At 38.5% G+C, this 14400-nt stretch overlaps 1 protein-coding gene across 1 annotated transcript; it reads left to right on the forward strand.

Moving 5' to 3' along the window:
• The first annotated feature begins 860 nt into the window (after nt 1-860).
• LOC135151427 (uncharacterized) lies at nt 861-5175 on the forward strand. The gene is made up of 2 exons (XM_064089876.1): nt 861-2237; nt 5171-5175. The coding sequence occupies exons 1-2, from the start codon at nt 1409-1411 to the stop codon at nt 5173-5175; spliced, it is 834 nt and encodes a 277-aa protein (XP_063945946.1). The 5' UTR covers nt 861-1408.
• Nucleotides 5176-14400: the final 9225 nt, after the last annotated feature.

The following is a 14400-nucleotide window of genomic DNA, read 5'->3' on the forward strand; positions in this document are numbered from 1 at the left end:
CAAAAATTTCCAGCCCTGGCAGCTCGACCCAGCCTGGGGCTGCCGCCCCCGGACCCCCGCCCGGTGGCTGCCGCCCCCGGACCCCCGCCCAGGGGCTGCCGCCCCCGGACCCCCGCTTTGTATGGTTATGTGTTCTTGTTTGTTTACTTGAGCATGGTGCTGGTTATGGCCTTAAGGACCCCTAGTTTAATGTTTTTTGGTTTTGGTTGTATAAATACGACTTGCATGTCGTGATATTCATTCTTGTAATTTTAATCTCGAATGTAACTCGAGTTTTCTCATGTAAGTACATTAGAATAGGTTGTATTCAATTATTCATTGTAATGTACTTGAAGATTGAAGGATGATCCACAAGGAGGGGCAATCAAGGAGCATGAAGACTTGTAATAGTTATACATCTTCACCATAGATTGACCTAGATTCTTTCATTAGCTTGAAAGAATCATATAGGATAAAGGCCATAACCATGCACGTTTACATACTGCACTTTACATATATGATGCATGAGATGATGATATGTATGCGTAGTTATAGAGATGCATGCTTAATTAGATTAAGATGTATGTATTCGATACGACACCCATGCCATGCTTGTTTAAACAAGATAAAATCTGTAACGACTCAAGATTTTTAAAAAGGAATACAACGATCATGAGATTCTCGTGTTTATGAAACACGGAATTAATTATGGATTTTCGATATTCAATGAGAGGAAGATTCCGTCGGATTTGGGGTTTTTAAGTATAGCCGTTGTGCCAACACCTCAGGTCGGGTTTTCAACCAATCAAAGAGTATTGATTTGAAATATTTGATTCAAGGAAAAATTGAGGATCTCTTTATGACAGGATCATGGTCGTTTTAATAAAATCCCTAATTAAAAATATTAAGTTAATCAGATGCCTTCCAATGATTAATACTCGTCAAGATCTAGATTGAAAGAAGTAGGTTTGCCAAAGCAAAGTGCTTTAATCAATCATGGGAAGACGTGATAAGTAAATGTACTTAGTTATTGAATTATTGGGTCTAACTTAACTAAACCATCACAATAGGATTGTGGGTTTAGAGGCATGGAGTTTGGTGAGATTTATTACATAAATATGTGCAAAGGGTTGCTCCACCAAACTATCCAAGAGTTATATTTGATATAATTGACAAATGTTGTCTACCTAAATAGTCATGTTTTGAGAGTATTAGCCCACGCTAACTTAAAACATGGATGAAATATGGATCTTGGCTCACTAGAAAGATTTGCAGAAATGCTTTCCGAATTAATAGTTAGGGCTATTGATTTGAACAAAATAGTGGGAGATATATATTTTGAATATATATTTATAATCACTTGAACATAATTTAATAAACATCTGTAGACTAATTTATCTTATGCATTTGAAAATATTGTAGATATCCAATGGCAAATAATTCAAACAACTTCTCTGTACGATCAGTCCTTGAGAAGGACAAGCTGACAGGAACCAACTTCCTTGACTGGCAAAGGAATTTGAGGATTGTCCTCAAACAAGAGCGCAAGCTCTATGTCATAGATATTCCTCGCCCTACACCTCTCGCTGAAGGATCAACCCGTGCTCAGCATACTGCTTATCAGAAGCATATCGATGATGACACGGATGTTCAATGTCTCATGTTAGCGACCATGAGTGCTGAACTTCAGAAACAACATGAGAATATGGATTCTTATGATATGATTGAGCACCTTAAGCGTATGTTTGAGGGACAGGCTCGTCAGGAGAGGTTTGATACTTTCAAATCTTTGAATGCTTGTAAGCAGGGTGAACGTGATCCGGTAGGACCGCATGTTCTGAAGATGATAGGGTATATTGATTATCTTGAAAAATTGGGTGCCCCGATTGGTCCTGAGCACCAAATTGATCTGATCTTGCAATCTCTAAACAATAACTATTCTCAGTTTGTAATGAATTACAATATGAATGAGATAAACAAGAACCCCGCCGAATTGTTGGCAATGTTGAAAACTGCTGAAACCAACATTCAGAAGGCGTCCCCTACTCCCATATTGATGGTGAATAAGGGGAAGGCCAAAGGAAAGGGTAAATGGAAAGGCAAGAAGAAGATGGGATCTAATTCTAATGCCAATCCGAAACCTGGTCCAACTAAGGCCTTGAAGCCAAAAGGTGGTGTTCAGAAGGAGGGTGATTGTCACTATTGCAAGAAACCAGGTCATTGGAAGAGGAACTGTCATGCTTATTTGGAGGATCTGAAGAAGAAGAAGGCTACTGCCGCTTCTGATTCAGGTATTTATGTTATAGAAGTCAATTTGTCTACTTCAACATCTTGGGTATTAGATACTGGATGTGGTTCTCACATTTGTATGAATGTGCAGGAGCTACAGGGAAGTAGGACGTTGGCAAAGGGAGAAGTCGACCTACGAGTTGGCAATGGAGCAAAAGTTGCTGCTATAGCTGTAGGGACTTATCATTTATCGTTGCCCACTGGGCTTATTTTAGAACTTGAGAATTGTTTTTACGTGCCTGCAATTTGCAGAAACATTATTTCAGTTTCTTGTTTGGACAAGAAAGGTTTTGCTTTTTCAATTCAGAACAATAGTTGTTCCTTTTCTTTGAATAATGTTACCTATGGGGTTGCACGTTTATTTAACGGTTTATATGTTCTTGACTTGGATACTCCCATCTATAATGTGAATAATAAACGACTTAAAACTGATGACTCAAATAAAACATACCTCTGGCACTGTCGTTTAGGCCATATAAATGAGAAGCGCATTTCCAAGTTACATAAGGATGGATACTTGGATAAGTTTGATTTTGAATCATACGAAGCATGCGAACCATGTCTCATTGGAAAAATGACTAAAGCACCTTTCACAGGACAAGGTGAGAGGGCCACTGAGAGATTGGAACTAATACATAGTGATGTATGTGGTCCAATGCGAACTATGGCAAGAGGTGGCTTTTACTACTTCATAACATTTACTGATGATTTCAGTAGATATGGATATGTGTATCTTATGAAGAATAAATCTGATTCTTTTGAAAAGTTCAAAGAGTACAAAGCTGAAGTAGAAAAGCAAACTACCAAAAGTATTAAGACTCTACGATCAGATCGTGGAGGTGAATACTTAAGCCAAGAATTTAAGAATTTCTTAAAAGAGTGTGGTATTGTATCACAACTTACTCCTCCTGGAACACCACAATGGAATGGAGTTTCCGAGAGGAGAAATCGTACCTTGTTGGACATGGTGCGATCAATGATGAGTCATGCAGATCTTCCAATTAGTTTTTGGGGCTATGCCCTAGAGACGGCTGCCTATACACTTAACCGAGTTCCTACTAAAACGGTCCAGAACACTCCATATGAGATATGGACTGAGAAACGTCATAGCATGTCATTTATGAAAATTTGGGGATGTGAGGCGTTTGTGAAACGTCAAAATTCTGACAAGCTAGGACCTAAGTCTGATAAATGTAATTTTGTGGGATACCCAATTGAAACAAGAGGTTATTCATTCTATAATCCTTCTGAGAACAAAGTGTTTGTTGCTCGAACCGCTGTGTTCCTTGAAAGAGAGATGCTTTCTAAGAAAAACAGTGGGAGGATAATAGATCTCGATGAAGTTCGAGAACCACATGATAACATTGAACCAGAGCAGGAACCTGAGCAGGATGTACATCAAAATATTGAGAGTAATCCTGTTCCGGAAACACAGGTTGTTCGTAGATCTAGTAGGGTTCGCCATGAGCCAGAGAGATATTATGGTTTTCTCTTGACTCAAACTGGTGATGTGATGCTTATGGATAATGATGAGCCTCTAACCTACAAAGATGCTAAGAACACTCCAGATTCCAAGAGATGGCTTGAAGCCATGAAATCTGAGATGGATTCCATGTATGAAAACCAAGTATGGACTTTGGTTGATTTACCCGAGGGAGTTAAACCTATTGAGTGTAAATGGGTTTTCAAAAAGAAAACCGACATGGATGGAAATGTTCAGACCTATAAGGCACGACTAGTTGCAAAAGGTTTCAGACAGATTCATGGTATTGACTATGATGAAACCTTCTCACCAGTTGCTATGGTCAAATCCATCAGGATTTTGCTTGCAATAGCTGCTTACTATGACTACGAAATCTGGCAGATGGATGTCAAAACCGCCTTCTTGAATGGAAGCCTAGAAGAGGATGTGTATATGACACAACCTGAAGGTTTTGTCGATCCGAGATTTCCCAAAATGGTTTGTAAGTTGCGACGATCTATATACGGATTGAAGCAAGCCTCAAGGAGATGGAATATTCGTTTTGATGAAACAGTCAAAGAGTTTGGCTTCATTCAAAATGAAGATGAGCCTTGTGTTTACAAGAAAGTGAGTGGGAGCCATGTGGCATTCCTAGTGCTATATGTGGATGACATATTACTAATGGGGAATGACATACCTTCTTTACAGGCTGTTAAGACTTGGTTGAGCAAAAATTTCTCGATGAAAGACTTGGGCGATGCGACCTATATATTAGGGATCAGGATCTATAGAGATAGATCAAGAAGACTAATCGGCCTAAGTCAGAGTACATACATTGATAAGGTATTGCATCGATTTGGGATGCAAGAGGCAAAAAGGGGATATGTCCCAATGTCTCACGGGATATTGATCTCGAAAGAAAACAGTCCGAAATCATTGGATGATAAGGACCGTATGAGCAAAGTTCCATATGCTTCGGCAATTGGTTCCATAATGTATGCAATGATATGTACTCGTCCTGATGTCTCGTATGCCTTGAGCATGACGAGTAGATACCAGTCTAATCCAGGTGAAGGTCACTGGACGGCAGTCAAGAATATTCTTAAGTACCTAAAGAGGACTAAAGATCAATTCTTGGTATATGGAGGAGAAGAGAAACTAGTTGTAAAAGGTTACACAGATGCTAGTTTCCAAACAGACAAAGATGATTCGATCTCTCAGTCTGGCTTTGTATTTTGTCTAAATGGAGGTGCTGTTAGTTGGAAAAGTTCAAAGCAAGAGACGGTTGCCGATTCTACAATGGAGGCTGAGTATATAGCTGCTTGTGAAGCAGCCAAGGAAGCTGTTTGGATCAGGAAATTTCTTACAGGACTTGATGTGGTTCCTTCAGTATCAGATCCGATAGATTTGTACTGTGACAATAATGGAGCCATTTCACAGGCTAAGGAACCCCGATCTCATTCCCGCACTAAGCATATACTCAGACGATACCACCTACTCCGAGAGATTAACACTCGAGGGGATATACATATATGTAAAGTGCATACAGATGATAACATTGCAGATCCACTGACCAAGGCTTTGTCGCAGCAGAAGCACGAAGGTCATACTAGTTCCATGGGTATTAGATACATCAGAGATTGGCTCTAGTACAAGTGGGAGATTGTTAGTATTGGTGTCCTAGAGACAATACTATTGTGTTCTATCGTAGACATTTATGGATTATGTTATAATGATTATGGAATAAATATTTATTGTGTCTTTATTTACTGCGTAATAAATTGAAAGCATAATAAATGTCCTTGGAATATTATATGTAATTCTATATCTCTAAGTACGTGACTTAGAAATGAGATTATGAGAATAATATCAATATTCCTAAATGTCCCTAGTCGAGTATCATTGTTAAGGGACAATAATGATGCATTAAGACTAGTATGTTTGTTGACTGATGATCACATCTCATTGATCATAGGTATAGTGATGCTAAAGTCAAGAACATAAGTGCATGTATCGACACATGGCACTGGAATGACCCACCGTGAGATTTTACATGTTAATAAGTGTCATTAGAAATTCTCACTGTGATAATGATGTAATGATCCTCTGACTTGATATCATTATATTTCTATATGAGAATTAATATACTTTGGTTGCACTAAAAGTTACCTTTGACCGGGTAATGATGAAATGTACATTGGGTATATTATGAATCGTATGAGAAATATGAATGATCTAGAAAGGATTTAACCCTCCTATTTTAGGAGTGATATTATTGGCCTCTTGATTGAGTGAGACTATAAAATGCATGGCCGTGCTCAAATATTGATTTGTTTAATAGTCTACTCATTGATCAAGGAAATTCGGATTAGACGATGAAGAGGATGACACAATACATGCCTTGAGTCTGATCTATAATATAAGGTTAAAGGGATTATATTACATTGTACATTATTCACAAAAGGTTTAATTGAATCACCAATTATTATTATTACTTGGGTAGCAATGATGTATTACTAGATGCCGCTCATTGTTTATAATTTTATTATTGGATATTAAAATTATTGCCAGCGTAATAATAACCTAAAGGGTCACACACTTTGAACGTTTAAAGGAGTTTTAATTTAAATTCTGAATTTAAATTAAATGATTAAGTTCGAAATAAATTATTTAATTGAGCCAGTCTTAATTAAGTAATTACAATTTCGAATTTAATATTAAAACCAAAATCGGATTAGGTTTGGAGAAGCCCAAATCCGATTAGGGTTTGGCCCATCTATCTCTCTTCCCTATAAATACATAATGATGTATTGTTTTAGGGTTAAGTAACATAAAATTCGTTTTATTATAAAACCCTAGCAGCTCTACATCAAGAGAGGCTAGAGAGAGAGAGAGAGAGGCTGCATTCGGCTAGTACCGGCTCCGGTGATCTTTGGCGATCAGACGTTCGTGTGGACTGCTTAGAGACGCGATCCTTAGACGAGGGCTGCGTGGTGATTGCTTGTTCCGGACCTCCATCTTTCGCTAACGTAAAGCTTCAACAAGGTATTATCTCGTATCTCCATGATCAGCCGTTCTTTATAGATGGATCCTCGGGTTAGGGTTTCGGATTTTTTTATTTTACGTCGATTATCCGCTGCGTTTGTTTCCCCGAAACCCAACAGCAAATGCCTTTTCTTATCCATATTTTGAGTTTCTTTGAAACTGGCTACCTCTGTTCTGAGACCATCTATAGACTTAGATGTCTGAGCATGAGCAGGATGAAATGTCTTTAGATAAAGGACTGTAGCTTTGAGACTTGACATGACATCAGAGTTTGTAATTTTATTCTCTACCATAGATAGGAAATCTTCAGCTTTTGTTGGCTCTAGAGAATGCTGGTGGCTCAGCCAGAGTTTATCCCATACTTCACTTGGTGGATCAACCTGAAGATCCCTGGGAAGTGGCTCAGAGTTTGTGTTCAGAGTCTGCAGCCTGGCATTATATTGGCTGGTGGACTCCCACTTTTGTTGTAGATGAGACAAAGGGACTTCATCATCATTGTCATCATCTGAACTTTCATCATCCTCATCATCATCAGATGCAGGATCAGCAACTTTCTCCACAGGATCTTGAACAGATTTTTCTTGAGCATCAGAGTTTGATTTACTAGGCTCTTCACCAGCCTGAGCAAGAGACTGCAGTGCTTCCAATGCTACCTTATCAGATTCTTCAACTACAGCATCTGACTTGTAGTTTTCTGGAGCTGTATCATGAACAATAGCACCCTCAGGAATTTTCATTGGAGAATGAGGAATTGGAGTGGAGGGTCCATGATCAGATACTGGAATTTGAGAATCAGACACAGTAGTCTCAGCTTCAGCTGTAGCTTGTTCCTTGCATATAATTTCCTCATCTACTTCAGATGAAGTAGAAGATGCTGTAGCAGTTGAGAGTGGAACAGCTTGAAGAGGATGCACCATGAGAGCTTGAGATAGATCATCAGGAATTGTAGTGGATGGTGCTTGCTCTTCCTCAATAGTAAAATCTGTGATCTCAGTTATGGGCACCTTTGCCCTCTTAGGCTTGTTAGCCCTTCTTTTGAATCTTGCTGTCTTTGTTTGAGGACTGGCCTGGGAAGGTTCAGAGTTTGTTGCAGGAGGGGCTTCCAGATCGTCATAATCATAGGCTGCAACAGGTCTCCTTCTTTTCTGCTTTGGTGGAGAAGCAGCTTCAGTGTTTAAAGTCTTAGAGACTGTATCAGAGTTTACAGAAGGAACTCTGTCAGAGTTTGCTGGCACATCAGAGTTTGTCTTCAGAACTTGTGTAGTAACAGAGGTTCTGGTCTTCTTAGTGGAAGGGGCATCAGACTTTGTAGACTTTGATGGTTTTGGTGTTGATGATCTGGGTTTTCTGGTGACTGTAGGAGAGACTGGATGTTGTGGTTGGGGTTGAGGCTGTTGTTGTGGTGCTTGAGGCAGATTCAGCCTAGCTCTTAATGGAGCTGGAATTTGTAGAGGCCTGAGAACTGGTCTCTTCTCATCTTTAGATATGAGATCTTTGAAAACCCTTTTATGAAGTTTAAAAGGTTTGATCTCATCTGCAACATCAAAAGCCACTTCTCCAACAGTGGCATTAAACAGCAATTGGCAAAATCGTGAAAAATATATAATCTGACGATTTTCATGCATTCTTTCACCAATATTTCTAATAACTAATCTACCAAAATCTAAATTAGTAGAATGGATCAGAGAATACCCAATCTGCAGCATGTCCATTGGTATGGCATCCCAGTTTGTAGATTTCTTCTGGAAAGCCCTGGTAATGCAATCAAAGAAAAAGCTCCACTCCTTCCTGAGTCCTGGACGCTTTAATTGACCCAATTTATCAAGTGAGTCGTAGTAGCCCAAATCAATCATCATGGTTCTGAGATTAGCATCCCCATTGGTAATGTAAGCAGCATGCTCTGGCAGGTTGAGTGCTGCTCGGACGGTGGCCGGAGTGACAGCATACTCCGCTCCGTCATACCCAAATACAATGGATGGGGACCCAGCTTCACCACCATTGTCATAATGCCCTGTTCTCCAGAAAGTGATGATTTGGCTTCCTGAGAGTCTGACAGGAGCTGTAAGGGCAGTGGCCAGGGCACTCTGTGCCAAGAATTGCTGAATGGGATGATAATCCCCTGGAACATCAGTGGTGTCAAGGATGGCAGCATGGTTGTTGGGAACAAATTCCACACCTGCAAAGGTAAAAGCTGAAGTCGCCATTAGAACAGAGTTTTGTGAAGGAAGGTGTTTGAGAAGGTGTGTAAGAGAGGATTTGAATTTCAGAGAGAAAAGCGTAAGAGTTTGTTGAGAGAGTGTGTGTAAAGATGAAGTGTATAAGTGAATAATAAGCAATAAAATCTGATGTGATAAACTCTTCAGATTTTGTTTAGCTGTACACGCATGTGCTTTTTGTTGAGCTGTACACCTGTCAGATTTTAACTGGTGGATGAGAGTTAGTGGCATGGAGAAGAGAGAGTAATAATCATGAGCGCAGTAAAACATGTGCAGTTATAAATGCTGATTACACGTTCTCCTATTAAAATGTTTTTCATGTAAACCCACTAACAATACATCCGTTTGGAACACTCTCTTCACATTCTCTGAAAATTTTGAACTCCTGAAATGTGTAAGATTTAAAAATAAATCAAGATCAAATCCCTCGATTTTTAAACTCTGAGATTTAAAACAAAGAAAATAAATTTCTAAGTACCTCAGAATAGGACATAATGTTTAGAACATTCATCAAAAAAAATCAGAGTTTGTCATAAAATCCATAGCTCAATAATGTGCTTGTGAAATAATGTGTGTGATTTAACATATTAAATCAGAGACTAAAGAATTTCACAATTTGGTAATTATAAGGTAGACAAAAATAATTTATTTAAACTCTCAAGACATAGACAACAGACATACTCTGATGAAGAAAAATAAACTAACCCCTTTTTTTTTTTCCAGGACGCTTTTCAGTGTAAATGAATCACGACCTTTAAATATAATTTTGCAACAGTATTTCTCCAGTAATCAGAGATTGTGGCTGGTCACCATAGATTATAAAATCTTGGCAATTACTTAATACCAGCAAATGTTTGGGTCTTCCCAGTCACTGTCATATAGACATCTAAGATCTCAAAGGAGTACCATGCTTATTTGCAGGGGTGTGTATAGCATCAGAGTTTATAATCACTGTCTATTTTACTGAGAGAAAATGTAAATTAGTCAGTCTCACTTATAATTGAGATATGTGAAGTAATAGAGTCTCAATGATATCAACATGCATATAGTATAAAATAGTAGCACAAAATTGAGATCAAGATTAAAGAACTTAACTGAGATTCATGATTACTAATTCAGATCATGCTTCATAGTATCTTCACAGGTTATATGTCTCAGAGAGATAAAAATGAGATCATTTATCAAGATTCAGAGTTTACAAACATCAGAGAATATCGTCAGAGAATGACGTCAGAGAATAACAAACAGAGTATATCATCAGAGAATGTCATCAGAGTTTAACAATCAGAGTATATCATGGCAAATTTGTGAGCAATACATATGGTAATCTGACAATTGAAATTTGAAAGATCTGACCATTATGCTTACTCAGTTCCTGATATCATTCCTAGCTCATTCACCAGCCTAGTAAAGGTTGCTTCACTTAGTGGTTTGGTGAATATGTCTGCTAGCTGCTGTTCTGTGGGAACAAAGTGAAGTTCAATGGTTCCTTCCAGTACATGCTCCCTTATAAAATGATATCTTATACTGATGTGCTTTGTCAGAGAATGTTGAACTGGGTTTCCTGTCATAGCAATAGCACTTTGGTTATCACAATAAATAGGAATTTTAGAAAAGGATAACCCATAGTCCAACAATTGATTCTTCATCAAAAGAATTTGAGCACAGCAGCTGCCTGCAGCTATATACTCTGACTCTGCTGTTGATGTTGAAATTGACTTTTGCTTCTTGCTGTACCAAGAAACAAGTCTTCCACCCAGAAATTGACAACTCCCACTTGTGCTTTTCCTGTCAATTTTACAACCTGCAAAATCTGCATCAGAGTATCCAATTAGACTAAAATCTGATTCTCTAGGGTACCATAATCCCAATGATGTGGTTCCCTTGAGATATCTGAATATCCTCTTTACTGCAATCAGATGAGGCTCTCTTGGATCTGCCTGAAATCTTGCACATAGACATGTGGCATACATGATGTCTGGTCTACTTGCAGTCAGATAAAGCAAAGATCCAATCATTCCTCTATAGTTTGTGATATCCACTGATGCACCAGTATCTTTGTCTAGTTTGGTTGCTGTTGCCATAGGAGTAGTTGCAGCTGAACTGTCTTGCATACCAAATTTCTTCAAGAGATTTCTGGTATACTTGGCTTGATTTATAAAAATCCCATCTTCAGTCTGTTTAACTTGTAAACCCAGAAAGTAACTGAGTTCCCCCATCATGCTCATTTGGTACCTAGACTGCATGAGCTTGGCAAATCTTTGACAGAGTTTAGCATTAGTGGAGCCAAAAATGATATCATCAACATAGATTTGAACTAAAAGGAGATCATTACCATGATTCAAGTAAAACAGGGTTTTATCTATGGTACCTCTAGTAAATCCACTTTCAAGAAGAAATTGAGCTAGAGTTTCATACCATGCCCTTGGAGCCTGCTTTAGTCCATAAAGTGCCTTGTCCAATCTATAAACATAGTCTGGATGCTTTGGATCCACAAAGCCTGGAGGTTGTTCAACATATACCTCTTCATCCAGTTTCCCATTAAGAAAAGCACTCTTGACATCCATCTGGAATACTTTGAATTTCTTGTGAGCAGCATAGGCCAGAAAGATTCTGATTGCCTCCAATCTTGCAACTGGAGCAAATGTCTCATCATAATCAATACCTTCCTGTTGTGAATACCCTTTTGCCACAAGTCATGCTTTATTCCTTGTAATGACACCTTCACTATCAGTTTTGTTTCTGAAAACCCATTTTGTACCAACTATGGATCTATCTTTTGGTCTTGGTACTAGGGTCCAGACTTTGTTTCTCTCAAACTCATTTAGCTCTTCTTGCATTGCTTGAATCCAGTCAGCATCTTGAAGAGCTTCCTCCACCTTTTTAGGTTCTGTTTGTGACAGAAAGCAATGATGTAAACACTCATTTGCTGTAGCTGTCCTTGTTTGCACACCTGCTTCTGGATTTCCAATTATCAAATCAGGTGTATGAGATTTTGTCCACTTCCTAGCATGTGGAAGTTGACCATTTTCATCATTGGATCCTCCCCCTTGATCCATGCTCTCTTGATTCTGTTGATCATTCTCTGTAGCTCCCCCTACAGTTGTGCTATCAGAGTTTGAATTAGTATTCTCTGATGAGTTTGAGTCAGCATTCTCTGATGAGCTTGAGTTTTGAGTAGAGTCTGAAACATTCTGATGCTCCCCCTCAACATTTGCTTCATCATCATGAACTTGTAAATTTTCACCAGAGTTTGCTGTATTTTGGTCACAGTCAGAGTTTGACTGTTCATCAGAGTTTGTTGAATCAGAGAATATTGCTTCATTTTCAAAATGCAGTTCTTCATGATCATCCATATCTGCTAAACCCATGATTCTCTTGTCATCAAATGACACATGTATGGATTCTATGATCACTTTGGTTCTTAGATTGTAGACTCTGAAGGCCTTTGTTGTTAGAGGATAACCTACAAAAATGCCTTCATCAGCTTTTAAATCAAACTTGGTAAGCTGTTCTGGATGAGTCTTCAATACAAAGCATTTGCACCCAAATATATGAAAGTACTTCAGATTTGGCTTCTTTTTCTTTACCATCTCATATGGGGTCTTGCCATGCTTATTAATCAGTGTTGCATTTTGAGTGAAACAAGCTGTTTGAACAGCTTCTGCCCAGAAATAAGTAGGTAATTTAGCCTCATCAAGCATAGTTCTGGCAGCTTCTACTAGAGTCCTGTTTTTCCTTTCAACTACACCATTTTGCTGTGGTGTACCAGGTGCAGAAAATTGTTGCACTACACCTCTTTCTTTGCAGAACTCTTCCATTGTTGAATTTCTGAACTCAGTTCCATTATCACTTCTAATGATCTTTACTTTGTCTTCAGATCCATGGTCCAGTTGTTTCACATGATCCATCAGATGCAGAGCTGTTTCATCTTTAGAGTGAAGAAAATATACCCAAGTGTATCTGGTATACTCATCAACAATGACAAGAGCATATTTCTTCCTTGCAATGGATGGTACATTAACTGGTCCAAATAGATCAACATGTAGAAGATGATATGGTTTCTTTATTGAGAATTCAGTCTTGCTCTTGAAGGATGTCTTTCTCTGCTTGGCCTTTTAACATGAATCACATAGACCATCTGAAGTGAGTAGAGATTCAGGAAGTCCTCTCACAAGCTTTTTCTTTATAAGCTCATTTATGGAGTTGAAATTGAGATGTGAGAGCTTCTTATGCCACTTCCAACTTTCTTCTGCAGAGATTCTTGTAGATAAGCAAATTGCTTTTCCTTCAGAGTTTGTAGGCAAGTGGATTTCATAAATATTTCCATTTCTGTGAGCAATCACTGCCACCTTGCCTGTTGACTTGCTTACTATCTCACTGTGTTCTTCATAGAAATCAACATGTTATCCTCTGTCACAGATCTGACTGACAGAGAGTAAGTTGTGTTTTAGCCCTTGAACAAGAGCTACATTTGATATGATGACATTTCCAAGATTGATGTTGCCATATCCCAGAGTCCTTCCTATGTTGCCATCTCCATAAGAAACACTTGGGCCAGCTTTCTCCACAAACTCTGACAGCAGGGCCTTATTTCCAGTCATGTGTCCTGAACATCCACTGTCCAAGACTAGGATATTCTTCCTGTTGCCCTGCAATCACAAAGACCACTAATTATTAGTTTTAAGGACCCAGACTTGCTTGGATCCTTTGGCCTTATTAAGTTTGTTAGCTTTTGCAGCGGAATTATTATTATTATCAGAGTTTGAGCTAACAGACTTTGGATCAGAGTTTGTACTTGAAACAGATTTTGTACTTGCAGAGTTTTTATTAACCTTTTTCAAAGAAGGCTTCAATTGATAATAATCATAATACAAACTATGATATTCTTTGCAAGTATAAATAGAATGCCATAAACTACCACAATGAAAACATGGATCTTGTGGTTTATATCTAATACTACTTTTTCTAACTCCAGACTTTGTAGGTAAGGAGTTAATGTCCTTGTTCTTCCTGCAAAAATTAGCAAGATGATTAGTATTTCCACAGTTATGGCATGTCTTCCTAGGTGCATTTGGAATAGGCATGTAGTTATTACTCTTGTCTATTCCAACCTTGCCATTTCTATTTTTCCTAGGCTCCTTGTTTTTGTCATCAGACTTTACCTCTTTAAGCTTATGTTTAAGCTGTTTCTGAGTCATCAGTCCTATGTTAACCTGTTTGGGTTTATCAGATTTTAAATTGTTGGTAATCTCTGATTCTGGTCTAATCTGTTTAGACTTAGAGGATTCAGCAACAAATTTAACAGGTTTAACCTTAGGTTTTTGAGTTTTAACAAACTCTGCTTTTGATGACTCAGCTTCTGTGTTATCAGTGTAACCTAGTCCCTTCTTCCAGTTTCCACTACCT

The sequence above is a fragment of the Daucus carota genome, chromosome 3, assembly GCF_001625215.2.
Source record: "Daucus carota subsp. sativus chromosome 3, DH1 v3.0, whole genome shotgun sequence".
In the NCBI taxonomy this organism is placed as follows: Eukaryota; Viridiplantae; Streptophyta; class Magnoliopsida; order Apiales; family Apiaceae; genus Daucus; species Daucus carota.